The sequence below is a fragment of the Branchiostoma lanceolatum genome, chromosome 1 (genome assembly GCF_035083965.1).
Source record: "Branchiostoma lanceolatum isolate klBraLanc5 chromosome 1, klBraLanc5.hap2, whole genome shotgun sequence".
NCBI lineage: Eukaryota > Metazoa > Chordata > Leptocardii > Amphioxiformes > Branchiostomatidae > Branchiostoma > Branchiostoma lanceolatum.
Window position 1 is genome coordinate 10,102,274 of NC_089722.1, and position 20,001 is coordinate 10,122,274.

The 20,001-nt window shown below is 40.8% G+C and overlaps 2 protein-coding genes and 1 long non-coding RNA gene across 3 annotated transcripts; all 3 read left to right on the forward strand.

The window, feature by feature from the left end:
- Positions 1-551: 551 nt before the first annotated feature.
- On the forward strand, positions 552-3,778 carry LOC136428433 (kin of IRRE-like protein 1). The gene is made up of 5 exons (XM_066417971.1): positions 552-783; positions 978-1,289; positions 1,439-1,564; positions 2,030-2,212; positions 2,378-3,778. Exons 1-5 carry the CDS (start codon positions 552-554, stop codon positions 2,458-2,460), a joined length of 936 nt encoding a protein of 311 aa, XP_066274068.1. The 3' UTR covers positions 2,461-3,778.
- Positions 3,779-8,500: 4,722 nt separating this feature from the next.
- On the forward strand, positions 8,501-11,077 carry LOC136428495 (kin of IRRE-like protein 1). Its single transcript, XM_066418100.1, has 7 exons — positions 8,501-8,524; positions 9,060-9,168; positions 9,482-9,736; positions 9,900-10,211; positions 10,369-10,494; positions 10,669-10,851; positions 10,995-11,077. The coding sequence occupies exons 1-7, from the start codon at positions 8,501-8,503 to the stop codon at positions 11,075-11,077; spliced, it is 1,092 nt and encodes a 363-aa protein (XP_066274197.1).
- Positions 11,078-18,144: 7,067 nt separating this feature from the next.
- Positions 18,145-19,043, forward strand: LOC136427803 (uncharacterized). Its single transcript, XR_010754517.1, has 3 exons — positions 18,145-18,254; positions 18,380-18,495; positions 18,794-19,043. It is a non-coding gene; the product is annotated as an uncharacterized lncRNA (long non-coding RNA).
- The last annotated feature ends 958 nt before the right edge of the window (positions 19,044-20,001 follow it).

Below are 20,001 nucleotides of genomic sequence, written 5' to 3' on the forward strand. Positions count from 1 at the left end.
TAACAATGGCTTCAGCCAACAACGACGTTTAGTTATCAAAATATTGTTGACTATTTCTGCTGTAGTATTTATGATAAGCAAAATGGAAACAATATCAAATTATGGTTAATTGCGTCTTAATCTTGATCGACAGGCAGAGGACATTCCGAATTCCCAGCGCTTCTCGTCAAGATGCAGGGACTTACCAATGCACTGCGGAAAACGGTGTACCTCCATCAGGTGTGGGGACTGTGACTTTGGAGGTTCTCTGTAAGTTTGAAATATCCACTAGTTTCACACATATGTATATCCATATATCATCCCATTCTCCACTTATAAAGCAGTTAGCAGAGTAAGTAAAGCTCCTTATGAATCTGTAGATCGTCGGTTTTAGTGTCAATTACGTGTTTACTGGTGTAATATGTCAGGTACAATATCAATGTTTTTGCACATTCTACTTTGTAGTTGCTGTATCATTTTCAGACAATAATCAGACAATTTAAATAAGAATAGAAATTAACAATTATCTTTAATACTTGACCCAAACAGACCCACCGTTGATCAATCCATCAATGAACAACAAGGTTACCGCCCTGCAAGATGACGATGGCTTCTCTCTGAACTGTCTCGTGGAGGGAAACCCAAAACCAAAAGTAACGTGGCGGCGGAAGAATACAAAGTTGTACTGGGAAAACCCACTCCGGTTCCACCGGGTGCGCTACGACGTGGAGGGGACGTATCAGTGCGTGGCAACAAGTAATGGATTTCCTGAGAAGACTAAGGACATTTTCATCGATGTTGTGGGTTAGTACTTCACTATAACTTTTAGAAGCAAGCAAGCGCTGAGATACAGCCTTGAAATGACTAAATCATAAAAGTTATTAAATAACATTATAACATTATCTTCTATTACTTTAATATCTATAATTTTAACCAAATGCAGATAGTCAATGACTGTGCGTCGAGGCACATGACATGTATTTCCTACATTTTTCAAGGTAAACCCTTTGTTGAAGGAGAAGGCGACACGACGATGATATCTGCTCACACTGGGGAAACAGTACGGCTTGGCTGTACTGTTACAGCTGACCCTTTGCCATCTCGTGTCGCATGGATATGGCGAAATAACTATGGGGTGGAGACAGAGCTAGATAATGCTGATTCCCGCATCGTCACAACCAGAAGAAACCAAGAAATGACATCGTCACTTACCATACCAAATGTGGCTATTAAGGATGGTGGAAGCTACATCTGCGAGACAACCAACATGTTTGGTACTGCCAAACGAAATATACACTTAGAGATCAAAGGTAGTATACGTATCCTCTTAGACCTGTATCATGCATACGATATTTACATTGTCGTTTATTCTGATTCTTAAAGATTGTAATGATTAATAAAGCTATAAACATTATATATGCGAATGGATATGATAATACACATTACATTTGTTCGACAGAATCCGTTCCGAAGCTTGTCATCATAATTTCTATCACTGCTGGAGTTGTGTTGGTGGCGACAGTTGCTGTGGTTATTCTATTCATCGCCAAGAAAAAGGGCTGGATATGCAAGTCCCACCTTGACGGTATGCTTTTCTGTTATGCTTGTCTGCAGTGAATATAGAATTATTGCTTTCGGCATTGCAAAGGAAGTAACAGATACTCAATTAACTTAGGATTTATCTCAATGGACTTGAACAGCAAATTTATATACATAATGACATGTGACAACCCATGCATGATATACATTGGAATATATATCAAAGAATGTCCAGACGTAAGAAACTCCTCCTATGATTGTAAAATCCCATTGTCATCCCATACTACTACACCATATTGTATAAGATAGACTACTACACAACATTGTATTAGATAGATTGGTTAGCCTGTTAGAATGTTATATATGTACCAGTGAATGCCATACTTTGTACCTTGTGCAATTGTTATGCAATAAAGTTATTATTAACTAGTCAACTGTACAAGGTAGAGTGATTTGAGATTTCGCTAAAGACATGTTTATTCTAGTCTTACAAAAGCCACTTTTTTATTAGAATCGTTTGACCTGTCAGCCTCCCGCCCGATGCCCCCCGTACCGAAGTACGTGTACAAGACCGGCACCATTGACTCCGGTGTGGAGGACCTACAGGAGCTACAGGAGATGTACGGTACCCTCAAACCTCGCCCTCCTCCACGGGTGGAGAAGAAATGGGAGTCAGTTGGACTTTCCTACTCGGGTAAATATCTACTACTTTAATATTTTTCAACAACGCAATTTTCTTTACGATATTAGCGTAACCATATTCTTGTGCCGTTAACCATATTCTTAAACATTCCTTTGCTTCTCAGACACACAATCATCTTTCTTAAGATGTTCTTTTACATTTTTACAAACAATGCAGGACTTGTCCACTCCACGTCCCTTCCACCGTATTCTGATGGGGATCAGCAGCACCGACATGACGATGATCTCTTTGATCGTTAATGCACTTTTAACTGGTGGGCAGTTTATATAGACATTGATTAATGGTCTTATACCAATCCATGGTTACGCTACAATCCGTTTTACAAGAACTCGAGAAGAACAAAGTAGTGATAAATTCTTGTTGCAATAATAGATGTTGCATGAATCGTTTTAGTTGAAATCGGCAGAAATATACAACATGATTTATTGAGGTGTATCAACTGTCGTTGTTAGCATGAATATATACTTGCCAGTAAACCTGTCATCATATACAGTCTATTTTTGTTAAGTGGATATATATGTTCCAGGTCAGCGCTGAACAATATGGGTGCACAGTCATTGGAATAGCTCTGTGTACCACAGTTAAACATCTGTAAAAAGGCAACAACTAATGGAAGCAAAGGAAGAGAAAGAACAGGTTGACTACTTTGACATGTTTCCCGGACAGTATGATGATCAGCATCCATTATCGGTTCTATAAAGTGCTGTCAGCAGAGTAGGTATTAGATGTACATGTGTGAAATAATACAATCTTTGTGTATCAATGATAAAGCCGGTTACGATAAGTTATCTCCAGAGACTCTCAGTTTAGATCCTCTAGGTGTAGTGTTCAGAGCTGATGTACCCAGTACAATTCTCTGCGTCGGTGATGTGAGGTATTTGGTCCTGCTGTATGTAAGCTTCTTGAGTCCCATGACCTCCATGTCCGTGACAGTTTAGCTCGATTAGTTCACGTGGACTAGCTTAGGAGTGTCTTCGTCCCACTCAATCGAAGATCGGTGACCGTAAACCATGATTGCGAGTGTTTGTCCGGTTTCACCGGGTCTCTTACATTGTATCATGAAGATGATGTTCTTGAAGTGAGAAGCGCTATGAAATTCCTAGGGCTTGTTCCTCCTGTCGTATTTGAGCTGATAAAGCACTTTCTTCCGCAAGGACACAAATTCGAAGGGATGCTTTTCGTGATGATGTTTGTCTCCTTCAAGACCGGCCGAATGCGGAGTCCCAGCGCAGTCATTTCCTTAACTACAGGAATTCTAAAATGATATCATCTGCAACACAACAAATAGATATATGTTAGGACAACACGTATGCCTCAATGTATTATTGCGCATTGTGAGAATTTGCGTATGTCCTATGCGAAATTGAAAGATGTGTCTTTTGGTGATTTAAAGTTAATGTAACAGACATCAATAGGCTATTGCGCTGATTTTGTAGTTGTTCATCATACAACGTAGATGTACAAACTAACATGGGGTCTCGTGGCATGTGTTCCCATGTCGATACTTGTAGTATATGATTGACATTTGGTATTATGTCAATACTCAATATATATGTAAAAGAAATAAAGCCAATTATATACAAGGCGATTTTCGCTGTGCAATTGTCTCGTTGGTGTCCAGGTACAGTTCAAATTCCAATTTAAGATCTCCATGTGAGTTTAATTTGACGAAACAACATGAACATATTCATTCGCGCAGACATAGCTAATAATGAAAATACTAATTCTAGAGAGATCCTCCAGATATTTACAGCTTTTATGTGTACAGAATTGAGACCATGATGCCTTCAAAAATCTCTACACCATGCTGCATCTACTACATTGACTGCATAATATTTGCTGCAGTACAAGTTGTAATCGCACGTGTCCTCACTGATAGAACCTTTCAGTATTGAAAATTAAGCTGTAGCCAAGCACAAATCAATTAAAAAAAACATGACTGACTGTTACCGTCAAGGCAATTTACTTCTATGTCAATAACTAAATTAATAAAAGATAACTAAGATAACTACGAAACATAAATGTAATGTTCTGCAAAAGAAATGAATCTCATATACTCTGCCCATAAACTAAACCTTGTAGTTATCGTTATTCTCTTAAAAAAGGCCAAAAGCCTACGATAGGTTATCAACAAATACATGTATCTTAGCAAAATTTATCGTCTTCCTTTCTGGGTAAGATTTAAGCTTTTCCTCTCTGACATATATGTAGCCTTCTGCAACTTCATAATATCATTGTTCCTGGAAGTTGTGCACCAAATCTTTACTAACTGACTTAGGCTATGCATTATGGATGACATAATGTAATTGGAACACATTACGTGGATCTTCCAGCCGAAATAATGTGTTCAGCTTTTCCCGAGGGCCGTGGAAGGCTTTCATTCAGGGCCTAGGTCTATGGGTGTGTGCGGACTGATACACACTGAATCAGTCAGTGAAATGCCAGACGAGACGCTTTATTGCCTGTCTGCTTCTTGAAATGCCATATTGATGCGCCAGGAGACGATCTAGTTTCCCCTATATGGTCCTTACGGCTGTTGTCTTATCTAGACTAAGCCGGGCTTCGACTCGCCGGTTTGCCACAAAGCTGCTGGGCGTAGAAAAAACAAGATGCCTTCTCGTAGGAACGTCTGTATGCTTACTGTAGCTGTGTTATTCACTCTTCTTCCTCAAGGTAAGTGCTACTAATCAATATTTTCATTACTGGTTGCGACATCTTGATACCAGCTATACCACAATTTTGTCTGTACGGGGTATCAGCAAATGTAGGTAAGGTGTAGTCCTCACATTGATATCTCGTCTGCATCTTCTTTTTTAATGGAACAGCAGTTTAGCTTGGTCAAGACATGGATTCCATTATGTAAATTTAGCAGGGCGTCGTTTGTTTTCTAGAAGCCTGCTGTGTTGGAGTTCTAGATCTGTTGATACATCTCTGTTATCAGACTTGTTGCGTCTTTGTGATAACTAGATCTAAATGTAGCACATCCGGTCATAGAGAATTCACGTTTCCCTTCGACTGATCAGACAAATAACATGACCCCTGCCCTGACGCTAATTATTCCGCCCCCTTTTACCCTTTGACCCTTCATTCCTGCCCCTTGTAAGAATAATCATGACTTGACCTTCACGGTCACTGGTACGGTCACATCGTGACGGTGATGAGCTCGTTACCCTAATTGTGTGAATTTTTGTCTGTGAAATACGCGGGAAACTTGGTTCCATTCGAAGCTTGAGAAGACAATAATGTAGAAGACGGCTGATGTTACTGATGCATCCTGCTTTTTTATGACTAAAACAATGTCATGTAATTACATGCGAAGTAATATCTCTTATCATTATCATACGTTGTCTCTGATCATGGTTCATAATTATTGATTATAATAACGTTGATAATGTCAAGGCTAACAGGTTAACCACTGTCAAACAAAGTCATCCGTCTTCATCATATCTTTGATGATTTATCAACTTTACCCGTTTATCAGAATTTGATACTATTGATATTACACTACAAATGTGTAAAATATTACTTTAATGCCCACATTATTACATGCCCAAGGCACATTGAAATACAGAATGATGCATGCCTTATTTATGTCAAGCAGGCATATTGTCTCTATGAGCACCGAAAAAAATACACCACTAACGGCTTAATCAATAGCAGGAGCGTATGATTCACAAAGAATAAAACTGCCACTGTTAAAAATGAACATGACCTAGTGACTACAGCCTGAAAAGCGTTACAGTATTTTGTGTATACACTTTATGGTCATTTATTTAAAGCTTATATGATATCAGCAATGGTGTATGACCTAATTCTACCACCTCATCCTAGTCAATGCAGTCTTACATAACCGTTGGCAATGATACATTCACGAAGAAAATTGGCGTAAAGAGAACATGGAACGGTTCGGTGAACATGAAACTGACCCGTGCAATATGAATGTTGCTAAGAGGTATTACGGGACCTCTGTTATCACCTGCATTACAGACCGATCCATTATGAGATGTATAGTAACCCTGTGCGATTATCATCATTGAGTCTGCCACTTATAACAATGCATCAGCTCAAGCTACAAGCGCTGCCGGTCTGCAATTGACCTTACTGTTGCTATAATCAAATAGAACTGTTTTTTCTCAATAACGCCATCAGTATTCCTTTTACGTGTGAAGACGCTAAAAATTTGGAGCAAGTTTGCTGATCCTTTGAATGTTTCCAAGGGCAAATACTTTCTTTTACTAAAATTACGATTATATTTCAGTCAAGATGAATGACACACACAAAACGAAGAGAATCTTTATTCAATCAAACCACAGAAAAACAACCTTGTGTGTAGACCCTGCAAGCAGTTTGACCGCCGACCATTCGTCCGATAATTCTATGGACATTGACTACGATTTGAGTTTTGAAACAAATTTATATGAAAACATAGGCTTGTCTACCTGTATATAGATAGGAAAGTATCCTTGATACTTTTAATAGGCACTCCCATTTGGCTCTGTGTAATCTCTGATATCTTCAGCTTCTCACTGCGCACTCAGTTTACGTCTACCAGCGGATGCTTATAAAAGCATTTCAAACCATAGGTCACTACAGGAATCCTGTTGAACCATCTCTGAGGGCCAGATTTACACGATAGAATCCAGAGCCCAAGCGCATCATCAATCATGTCCATTGTACGGAGTGATATTCACCGGATGACATAACAAGGCTGCTACTTTAACAGCTAAAGGAGCTAACAGGGAAACAGGCATGCTTGAGTACTCCGCTTGTAAAATGAAGTAAGACAAGGAGTAAGACCCGGTTTAAATTAGTGAAAAAGAAGTTCAAATCAATTTAAGATATGTGACTTGTAGGGTTCTTGAAGACTCCTTTCTGCATTTTCATTGTGTGAAATAATCACAATTCACGCATTGTTTTATGAATTGCAGGTTTCAAACAGAACACTTTTAATGTATTTGCTTTATTCCTTTCGTTCTGCGCAAAAAAAAGATTGTCAGTAGACGGCCTATTTAATGTTTATTGAAGATAACGCACAATCTGCTGGCATCGTGGCCTCCCTACGTAGCCGAGACAGCATTATTTTCAGCTTTGACCTTGAGCTAGATAAACGCAGATGTTCCCTCAGAAGATCGAGTCTTTTACAATTTTCACGTACTGATTGCTTTTCAAGTGTAGCAAATGCGACGTAAACGGCGAGAACTAGGTTGTCATGACACACTTATGGGCCAAAGATTGTGAATATGTTATCTAATTGGTCTTGTCGTTGTTTGAGGTATTTTCTACGCATCACTGACATTTTTTAGATTGCTGTCATCACTGTCAACTTCTCTCCTACAGTAGTGCATTGTGGTATTGGTGTGGAGGATAATGTTCTTCAATGACATCGTCGCTACATGTATATCAACATTCAAGTTCTCTGATAAGATATACTATTTTCCATGTGCCTGTTCAACTCGATAAATCGATGAATGTATTACAGCTGGTGGTGTCAGCTACAATGCAGTTCCACTTCCCACCGCTGTTCTACTGGGCAATACAGCCACACTTCTCTGCAGCTTCCGTGACTTATCACCAGATGATGTTGTTAGCTGGGCTAGGTCATCCGGACGAGTCATCTCATCTGGTCGGAGAGTGGACCCAAAATACCCACGCTACCAGGTCATTCTGTCTTCAAGTCATCATCATTTACTGATAACTTCACGTGATAACACAGCAGTGTACACAGACATATTATTGGATAGTTATTGTTTTATCATACGATAGGAATGCATCAATAGTTGGAAAAATCCTAGAAATCAATTCTAGCTCGGCCTTGGCAAAATATTATACCATGTGTATCATTGATGTATATTAACACTTCCTTGATGTGTGTCAATCCCTCAGGTTGTTGGGGACTTGGAGAAAGGAGAGTTTCATTTACGACTCCAGGACGCTCGCCTTGAGGATGAAGGAGCTTACACGTGCAACATATTTGGTCTAATTCCAAGAGAAGCAAAGTTGACTATAGTAGGTAAGTTAAGGACTAAGGTACATAATGCATCTGATTCTTGATATAATTCACATAAGGCTGTCTTTTCAATGAACACGCAGTTCCGAAGTAAAAAAAAAAAGTACAATCAAAATGCATTTCAGTTCCAGTTCCACAACCTCCAGCATTGAGAGGTGCAGAAGTACCGGGTCAGGCGGGGCGGCAGCTTGAGCTAAGCTGTACCTCTTCAGGAGGCAATCCACCGCCTCAACTTACCTGGTACAATGGGACGGAGGCATTCACAGGGCAACATGCGAATCTGGAAAAACGAGGAGGTCAAGTAGAGCTTGACCTCATCCTCCGGCGTCTGACCAAGTGGGATAACGGTATGAACCTGACCTGCAGAGCGAGCCAACCATTTCCAGAAATCACTTCTGCTCAAGAAGCCTGGACGGTTTTGCGGGTGCATTGTAAGTCGCATGTTGATGTCCATTCTGTAAAAGAAAAAATGCTTCGGCTCTAGTAAAACCGCCGCATCAGTACATTTTAAACGCATTTGAAAGTCAATAACTACAACATCTTTTTTTTTTAAATTTGCCCCCGTAGATCCTCCAAGTGTTTCTATCCCCACCCCATCAGTTCGTGTCATGGAGGGAGACTCAGCCGACCTGAGGTGCCTGGTTGACAGCAATCCTCCTGCAAGCATCAGCTGGACAAGACCTGGTCGTCATGCATTACTCAGAGGCAACATCGGGTAATCATTTTAGACGACAATGACAATGGTGCTGCAATGAAGCAAATTATCAACGATATCAAATTATATGGTCTATTGAATCATAACAAAATGTCCATCTTAATCTTGTTCCTCAGGCAGAAGTCATACCGAATTCCAAGCACTTCTCGTCAAGATGCAGGGACTTACCAATGTACGGCGGACAACGGCGTGCCTCCATTGGGTTTCGGGACTGTGACTTTGGAGGTTCTCTGTACGTATGAAACCTTCACAATCACATTCACACACGTATCAAGATATCATTCTATTCTCTTAATCACCAGACCTGCCGATTAAAGCAATTCGCAGAGTAAGTAAAGATCCTTACCTTTCTGTAGATTGTCAGTTTGTTGTCCTATTACGTGTCTACTGTTGTAGTATGTCTGGTACAATATCATATCAATGTTTTTGCACCTTCTACTAACCTTAAACCGAATAGTTTTCACATACTCAACAGACAATTAAATCAGTAGAAAAACTAAGATTCTAACGCTAACCTCCAATACTTGGTTCCAAACAGACCCACCGTTGATCAACCCCTCTACGGACGACAAGGTCACTGCCCTGCAGGATGATAATCACTTCTCTCTGAACTGTCTAGTTGAGGGAAATCCGAAACCAAAAGTAACGTGGCGGCGGAAGAATACAAAGTTGTACTGGGAAAATCCACTCCGGTTCCACCGGGTTCGCTACGACATGGAGGGGACGTATCAGTGCGTGGCAACAAGTGGTGGATTTCCACAGGAGGCAAAGGACATTTTCATCGATGTTGTAGGTTGGTATATTATCATAATTTATAAAAGCAAGCTAGGACTAAGATACAGCTTTTAAATGACCAGGCCATTATCATTATAAGTATCGCTCTGAGATTTAAAACGTTAACCGAATTGACATTGCATTTGACTATGCGTTAAAGCTCATGATTTGTATTTGTACAGGAAAACCATATATGGAAGGAGAAGGTGACACGACGATGATATCTTCTGATAATGGGGAAACAGTGCGGCTTGGTTGTACTGTTACAGCTGACCCTTTGCCATCTCGCGTAGAATGGATATGGCGAAATAACTATGAGTTAGAGACAGAGCTAGACAATGATGATGTCCGCATCGTCACAACCAGAAGAAACCAAGAAATGGCATCGTCTCTGACCATAACAAATGTAGCTGTTAATGATGGCGGGATCTACATCTGCAAAACAACCAACATGTTCGGTACTGCCAAACGAAACATACACTTAGAGATCAAAGGTAGTAGACGTATACTCTAAGAGCGGTATTTTATGCAAACAACATTTACATTGCCGTTAACTCTTCTTCATAGAAATTGTAATTATTTATAATCCGATAGACAACATACTAGTATATGCAATTTGAAATGACAATACACATTACATTTGTTCGACAGAATCCGTTCCGAAGCTTGTCATCGTAATTTCTATCAGTGCTGGAGTGGTTCTAGTGGCGACAGTCGCTGTGGTTATTCTATTCATCGCCAAGAGGAAGGGCTGGATATGCAAGTCCCACCTAGACGGTATGTTGTAGTATTATGCTTGTCTGCAGCGATTATAGAAGTATTGCTATTGGAATTGCATATAAAGTAACAGATTCTCAACTAACTAGTCAACTGTACAAAGTAGAGTAATTTGAGATTTTGCTATTTGTAAAGACATGTTTATTCTAGTCTTACAAAAGCCACTTATTTTAGAATCATTTGACCTGTCAGCCTCCCGCCCGATGCCTCCTGTACCGAAGTACGTGTATAAGACCGGCACCATTGACTCCGGTGTGGAGGACCTACAGGAGCTACAGGAGATGTACGGTACTCTTAAACCTCGTCCTCCTCCACGGATGGAGAAGAAATGGGAGTCAGTTGGACTTTCCTTCTCGGGTAAATATCTACTACTTTGATATTTTCGAAAGAACGTAATTTTCTTTGCGATTAAGCGAATCCTTGTACTTTACCATATTGAACATTATTTGCTTCCCAGACACACCTTCTTATTGTTTTAAATCTTTACGAACACAATGCAGGACTAGTCCACTCCACGTCCCTTCCACCGTATTCTGATGGGGAGCAGCAGCACCGACATGACGATGATCTCTTCGATCGTTAATGCACCTAGAATTTAACTGGTGGGCAGTTTCCAATCATTTAGACATTCATTAATGGTACAATACAAACCCTGGTTACGTTGCAATCCGTTTTACAAGAACTCGAGAAAAACGTTATAGAGATTAATTATTATTTAATAAATAGATGTCCATCGTTTTTTGCGAAATCGGTAGAATATACGACATGATGTCTAACTGTCTTCGTTAGCCTGAATATACACTAGCCAGTAAACCTGACATCTTGCACAGACTGCTTTAGTTGAAAATGTATATATTTTCTAGGTAATCGCTGTATAAGATGGGTGCCCAGTCAGTAGAATGACTCAGTAGAATGTATACTACAGATGTACATCTGTGAAAAGGCAAGAACTAATGGACGCAAAGAAAGAGAAAAAACGGGTTGACTACGTTGACATGTTACCCGGACGCTTGGAGATGGAAAGTGGACATGGTTCTGTTAACTTTCCTGAAAGTACGATGATCAACATCCATTATCGGTGTCTATAAATTGCTATCAGCAGAGTAGGTATTAGATGTACATGTATGAAATGATATCATCTCTGTGTATTAATGATAAAGCCGGTTACGACAAATTCTCTCCAGAGACTCTCGGCTTAAACCCTCTAGGTGTAGTGTTCAGAGGTCTTTGGTCCTGCTGTATGTAAGCTTATTGACTCCCAGGACCCCCCTGACAGTGTAGCTCGGTTGGTTGGAAGTGGACTGAGATAGGGGTCTCCATTTTGATAGAAGATCAGTCACCGTTAATCATGATGGCCAGTGTTTGTCCGTTTTCGCCAGATCCTTTAGATTGTATCATGTAGATGATGTTCTTGTTCATAGTGCGAAGTGTGCTGAAATTCCTGAGGCATGTTTCTCCTGACGTATGTGCGCAGGTAAGGCACTTTCTTCCGTAAGGACACAAATTTGAAGGGATAATTTCGTGATGGAGTCTCAGCGCAGTCATTTCCCAAGCTCCACGAATTTTTGAAATTATATCAGCTGCAACACTACAGGTATGCATGCCTCAACGTATTATTGCGCATTGTGAGTATTGAGAGAATCAGTGTATGTCCTATATAAATGTTAAAGATGTGTCCTTTGGTAATTACAAGTTAATGTAACAGGCATCAATGGGCCATTGCGCTGTTTTCATAGTTGTTCATCATACAACGTAGATGTACAAACTAATCTGGGATCACGTGACATGTGTTCTCATGTTGATACATGTAGTATATGATTGAAATTTGTTATCATGTTAAAACTTAATGTATATGTAAAAGAAATAAAGCCAATTATATACGGCGATTTTCACTGTGCAATTGTCTTGTTGGTGTCCAGGTACTGTTCAAATTCCAATTTAAGATTTACATGATATTACTGTGAGTGTAATTTGACGGAGCAACATGAGCATATTCATGCACGCAGACATAGCAAATAACGAAAATACTTATTCTAGAGAGACCCTCCAGATATTTACAGCTTTTATGTGTACAAAGTTGAGACAATAATGCCTTCAAAGATCTCTACATCATGCTGTACTACATTGACTGCATAACATTTGCTGCAGTACAAGTTGTAATCGCGCGTGTCCTCACTGACAGCAAACCTTTCAATATTGACAATTCAGCTGTAGCCATGTTGCGTCACGTTTGGTGCTTTGTCACGTTTGGTGCCTAGGCACGGTTTGTGACAGTGCCCGCGTGTCACAAACCATGCCTGGGACAAAAGCACGGTTTGTGACACTCGGACACCGTCACGAATGGTGCCCAACCGAGCACAGTTCGTGACACACAGGGGGTCTTATCCCATACTGTGCTTTTGGGCGGAGCTTAGTGTTTTGAGGGGGAGAAGTCTGCCCAACGCGTTTTTTTCCCTGCAGCCCGCCATCTTTGTTTTTTTCGGGGCGCTGGGATGAGAAAGAATCAGCGAAATTCTCGCTCAGTGAAATACATTTCGCGCTTGTCTTGGATGATTTGGACTTAGAGTTGATGTGGCACAAACAGACGGACGTCTCATCACGAATTTCTACAACAGAAATCCGTCCCGAACCCTGCCATTCACGACTGTGTCCTGAGGCACGGTTCGTGACAGTGCCGGAGTGTCACAAACCGTGCTTTTGCCCCAGGCACGGTTTGTGACACTCGGGCACTGTCACAAACTGTGCCCAGGCACGGATTGTGACAGTGCCTGAGTGTCACAAACCGTGCCTGGGGCAAAAGCACAGTTTGTGACACTCCGGCACTGTCACGAACCGTGCCTGGACAGTGCCCGGGGCTACAACTTCCCGTAGCGTTGATTTAGATCGGGCGAGCTGACTGCCTCGGGACGTCGAAGTAATCGGCAAGTGGCCCGATCCTAGTCTAGATCTGGTTTCCCTGGATAGACTATATTTAGTCTTACAAATTTTTCTTTTTTTAGCATCTGTTATAGACACTGTCTTTTTGTGCAACTTCAATTCTAGGTCTAACTTATTCAATTATTTTACAGAGCGAGAATTACGCTGTTCCTCCTTACCTCAGCGCCCCAAAAAACAAAGATGACGGGGGGGTTGGGGGACTGCGGTAAACAAAAACACGCTGCCTTATATGGAAACGCGGGCATCACTGCCCCTTCAGTCACAGTGATTGACAGCACTTCCGGGCAGAGTCTGTGACGGTCGGGCTGTGTCACGTTCTGTGCCTGGGAAAGCATAAAACGTGACAGGCATGGTGTGTGACGGTACAAGCCATGCACAAATCAATTTCAAAAAACATGACTGATTGTTAACGTCAAAGCATTTTTCTTCTATGTCAATGACTACGAAACATAGATGTAATGTTTTGCAAAAGAAATGAATCTCATATTCTGCCCATAAACCAAGAACCTGTAGTAATCGTTATTCTCCTAAAAAGGGCAAAAGCCTATGACAGGTTATCGATAATTTCATGTATCTTAGCAACATTAATCGTCTTCCTTTCTGGGTAAGATTTTAGATTTTCCTCTCTGACAGATATGTAGCCTTCTGCAACTTCATGATCTCATTGATCCTGGAAGTTGTGCACCAAATCTTTACTAACTGACTTAGGCTATGCATTATGGATGACATAATGTAATTGGAACACATTACGTGGATCTTCCAGCCGAACTAATGTGTTCAGCTTTTCCCGAGGGCCGTGGAAGACTTTCATTAAGGGCCGACCTGGGTCTATGGGTGTGTGCGCACTGATACACACTGAGTCAGTCAGTGAAATGCCAGACGAGACGCTTTCATGCCTTTGTGCCCGGCCCCTAGAAATGCCATATTGATGCGCCTAGAGACGATCTAGTTTCCCCTATATGGTCTTTACGGCTGTTGTCTTATCTAGACTAAGCCTGGCTTGTCTCGCCGGTTTGCCACAAAGCTGCTGGGCGTAGAATAAACAAGATGCTTCCTCGTAGGAACGTCTACATGCTTACTGTAGCTGGGTTATTTACTCTTCTTCCTCAAGGTAAGTGCTGCTAATCAATATTTCCATTACTGGTTGCGACATCTTGATACCAGCTATACCACAATTTTGTCTGTACGGGGTATCAGTAAATGTAGGTAAGGCGTAGTTCTCATATCGATATCTCGTCTGCATCTTCTTTTTTAATGGAACAGCAGTTTAGCTTGGTCAAGACATGGATTCCATTATGTAAATTCAGCAGGACGTCGTTTGTTTTCTAGCAGCCTGCTGTGTTGGAGTTCTAGATCTTTTGATATATCTCTGTTATCAGACTCGTTGCGTCTTTGTGATAACTAGATCTAAATGAAGTACATCAAGTCATGGAGAATTCACGTTTCCCTTCGACTGATCAGACAGATAGTATGACCCCTGCCCTGACGCTAATTATTCCACCCCCTTTTACCCTTTGACCCTTCATTCCTGTCCCTTGTAAGAATAATCATGGCTTGACCTTCACGGTCACTGGTAGGGTCAAATCGTGACGGCGAGCTCACTACCCTAATTGTGTGTATGTTTGTCTGTGAAAAAGACGGGAAACTTAGTTCTATTCTGAGCTTGAGAAGAAAAGAATGTAGAATACGGCCTGTTCACAACAAGTACGTGCTTGCTGATGTTACTGATGCATCCTGATTTTGTATTACCAAAACAATGTCGTATAATTACATGCGAGGTTAATTATTATACGTTGTCTCTTATCATGGTATATTATCATTGATTATGATAACGTTGATAATCAATGCCTCGTAATGGTGATATTTTTGGGACTTCATACCAGTTAACCACTTTCAAGCAAAGTTATCCTTCTCATCATATATTTGATTATTCATTAACTTAACCCGTTTATCAGTATTTGATACTATTGCACGCCATCTACACTACAAATGTGTCAAATATTGCTTTAATACCTACATTATTACATGCCCAAGGCAAATTGAAATACAGAATGATGCATGCCTTATTTATGTAAAGCAGGCATAGTTCTTCTATGAGCGCTGAAAAAATACATCACTTACGGTTAAATCAATAGCAGGAGCGTATGATTCACAAAGAATAAAACTGCCACTGCTAAAAATGAACATGACCTAGTGACTACAGCCTGAAAAGCGTTACAGTATTTTGTGGATACACTTTATGGTCATTTATTCAAAGCTTATATGACATAAGAAATGGTGTATCGTGTATGACCTAATTCTACCACCTCGTCCTAGTCAACGTAGTCTTACCTTTCCCGTTGGCAATGATACATTCACGAAGAAAATTGGCGTGACGAGAACATGCAACAGTTCAGTGAACATGAAACTGACCCGGTCAATACAAATGTTGCTAAGAGGTATTACGGGACCTCTGTTATCACCTGCATTACAGACCGATCCATAATAAGATCTATAGTAAGACTGCGCGATCATAATCATTGAGTCTGCCACTTATAACAATGCATCAGCTCATCTACACGCGCTGCCGGTCTGCAATTGACCTTACTGTTGCTATAATCAAACAGGACTGTTCGTTCTCAATAACGCCATTAGTATTCCTTTTAGGTGTGAAGACGCTAAAGCTCTGGAGCGAGGTTTATCAAGTCAACTTGTTAAGTCCAGTTACGTCTCCAGGAACGGGCTTAACTAGCTGTATATTGATATGAACGTTTTCTTGTTGGCTTAATAGCCACTCCTTTCCGGCTTAGTATAATCTTCAGCTTCTTATTACGTATTCCGTTTAAATCTACCTACGGGTACTCATAAAAGTATATCAAACCACAGGTCACTACAGGAACCGTGCCCACCAATCTCTGAGGATGTGATTTACACGGTAGAAACGTGCCCCCAAAAGCATCATCAATCATGTCCATTGTAGAAATGACAACCTACCTGTTGACACAATGCAGTCGCTACAACTGAAGTAACTAAATGACTGAATAACAAAGTCCTTTATTCACAGCCACATATCCAAAAGAGCCTTGCAAATATGTGGTTGGAGATAAAGAACTGTTGTTACTCACTATATATTCGCTACATTTCAAATGATTGGGATTTAAACCATGGTTTCAGTTTTTATGTGGGTCTCTTCAAATGACTTTTCATATATTCTGCATTCAGCGAACATCTGTCGGTAGATAGCCTATTTGATATTTATTGAAGCAGACACACCATCTGCTAGCATCAAGCCTCTCTAGTAGCCAAAGCTGCATTATTGTCCGCTTTGACCTTGAGCTAGATAGATACAGTAGCTGCTGCAAATTATTATGTCTTTTACAGTGTACAAGTACTGAATGCTTTCAAAGTATTACAATGGCATACACGACAAAGATTATGTGGCCATGACACTCTAAAGGGGCTATAGATATTGCATATGTTATCTAATTGGTCTTCTTTCCACGTATCACTGAAATGTACATTTGTATTGGTGTGTTTAATCATGTAATTGGTATCGTTGCTACATGTTTATTAGCCTTGAAGTAGCCTTCACTTATTACAATGTGCAAATCATATTTTGCAAGCTAACAACAACATATTCTTACAGCTGGTGGTGTCAGCTATGATGCAGTTCCATTGCCAACCGCAGTTCTACTGGGCCACACAGCCACCCTGCACTGCAGCTTCCGTGACATGTCACAAGACGATGTCGTTAATTGGGCTAGGTTACCTGGCATAAAAGTCATCACCTCTGGCCGAAGAGTGGACCCAACATACCCACGTTACCAGGTCATTCTGTAGTCAAATATTCTATCGGTATAACGTAATAAGACATGATGTATATCTATTGTTCTATCGTGCGGTTAAAAGGGATCAATGAGAAGTCGAGAAATCTTACTGATTCTTACGTATACGTTGATTTAGAAACACATCCATTTAAGAAAGCCTGTACATATTGGCTCAATACCTATGAATCTTTCAGGTTGTTGGTGACGTGGAGAAAGGAGAGTTCCATTTACGAATCCAGGATGCTCACCTAGAGGATGAAGGCGCTTACACTTGTAACATCTTCGGTCTTGAGCCTAAAGAAGCTAAGTTAAGTGTAGTAGGTAAGAAATATTGTATGTGGTAGTACTGTAGATGGCGATAATGTCAATTGATGAATTGTTTTTCATAGAATATTTCTAAAAGGGTCAATAAAATGAATTTCATTATAGTTCCAGTGCACAAGCCCCCTGCGCTGATAGGTGCAGAAGTACCAGGCAAGGCGGGGCAGCACCTGGAGCTGAGCTGTACCTCTTCAGGAGGCAATCCGCTACCTCAACTTACCTGGTACAACGGGACGGAAGCCTTTACTCAGCAGCATGTGAAGTTTGAAGAGCGTGAAAGTCAAGTAGAGCTTGACCTCATCCTCCGGCGTCTAACCAAATGGGATAACGGTATGAACCTGACCTGCAAAGCCAGCCAACCTTTTCCGGAGATCACGTCTGCTCAAGAATCATGGGCAGTTTTGCGAGTGCAGTGTAAGTCGCATGTTAAAGTTTATCCTGTGAAGGAAGGACATTGCTCCGGTTTGATATCAAAAGCACGTACTGCATTGATACATTTCTTAACGCTCTATGATAGCATCTTTTGATATATTCCTTTTCCTCCATAGATCCTCCCAGCGTTACCGTGCCAATTTCATCGGTTCGTGTCATAGAGGGGCACTCATCAGACCTGACCTGTCTGGTAGACAGCAATCCTCCTGCAACTGTCAGCTGGACAAGACCTGGCCACCCTACCTTACTTAATGGCAACATTGGGTAATGGCTTCAGACAACAAAGCCGTTGCTTTTCCTTTAGTGATTGAAAACATTTCTATTGGTGCTGTAATTAAGAAAACGATATCAAATTATATGGTTAATTGCATCCTAACCTTGTTCCACAGGCAGAGGACATTCCGAATCCCCAGCACTTCTCGTCAAGATGCAGGGACTTACAAATGCACGGCGGAAAACGGCGTACCCCCATCAGGTGTGGGGACTGTGACTTTGGAGGTTCTCTGTACGTATGAAGCATTTACTTTTTTCACACATATGTTTTCAGATATCATTCCATTTTCTTCATCACCAGAACCACCGATTAAAGCAGTTCGCAGTTTGAGTAAAGCTGTCTGTAGATTGTCAGTTTATTGTTCTATTACGTGTCTACTGACAAGTGTAATATGTCTGGTACAATATCAATACGTTGGTTCCGTTTACTTGGAAGTCGAGTTGTTGTATGAAAATTAGCTGAAACGAGATGATAAAATTACTAATAGGATCACAATTAACACTTATCCTCCATACTTCGTTCCAAACAGACCCACCGTTGATCAACCCCTCTATGGACGACAAGGTTACCGCCCTGCAAGATGACGATGACTTCTCTCTGAACTGTCTCGTGGAGGGAAACCCAAAACCAAAAGTAACGTGGCGGCGGAAGAATACAAAGTTGTACTGGGAAAACCCACTCCGGTTCCACCGGGTGCGCTACGACGTTGAGGGGACGTATCAGTGCGTGGCAACAAGTGATGGATTCCCTCAGGAGATAAAGGACATTTTCATCGATGTCGTTGGTTGGTTCCTTATCATTATTTATACAAGTAAGCTAGCCCTAAAATGAAGCATCAAAATAGCAAATCAACACCAAAAACAGAAGGAAAAATTATTTGTAGCGCTGAACTTTACAAAGTATACCAGATATCTATTTGTTGCTGTGTATGGGAGGTATTTAATGGTTAGGATCTTCCCTTAGGAAAACCATATATGGAAGGAGAAGGCGACACGACGATGATATCAGCCGATATCGGAGAAACAGTGCGGCTTGGTTGTACTGTTACAGCTGACCCTTTGCCATCTCGTGTCGCATGGATATTTCGAAACAACTATGGTCTGGAGACAGAGCTAGACATTGCTGATGTCCGTATCGTCACAACCAGAAGAAATCAAGAAATGACATCATCACTTACCATACCAAATGTGGCTGTTAAGGATGGTGGAAGCTACATCTGCGAGACAACAAACATGTTCGGGTCTGCCAAGCGAAATATGGCATTAGAGATCAAAGGTACATTTACTAGACATATCCCCTTAGAGCTATATCTTACGTATACAATACTTACATTGCAGTAAATAACGTTTGTTAGACATTTCAATCATGATTGAGGCAATATGGTCAATATGACATTAACCCTTTCGCATCTGCTCGACAGAATCCGTTCCGAAGCTTGTGCTCATAACGTCTATTACCGCTGGAGTGGTTCTACTGGCATCAGTCGCTATGGTTATCCTATTTATCACCAAGAAAAAGGGCTGGACATGCAAGTCCCACCTAGACGGTATGCTTTTGTATTACGCTTATCTGCAGCGATTATAAAAGTATTGCTATAAAATTATGTTGTAATTGCAAAAAAACTAACAGAGGCTTAAAAAGCTAGCCAGTAATACAAAGTAGGGTAATTTGTGGTTATGCTAAAAAAATGTTTATTCTAGTCTGACAAAAGCCACTTTTTTTAGAATCGTTTGAACT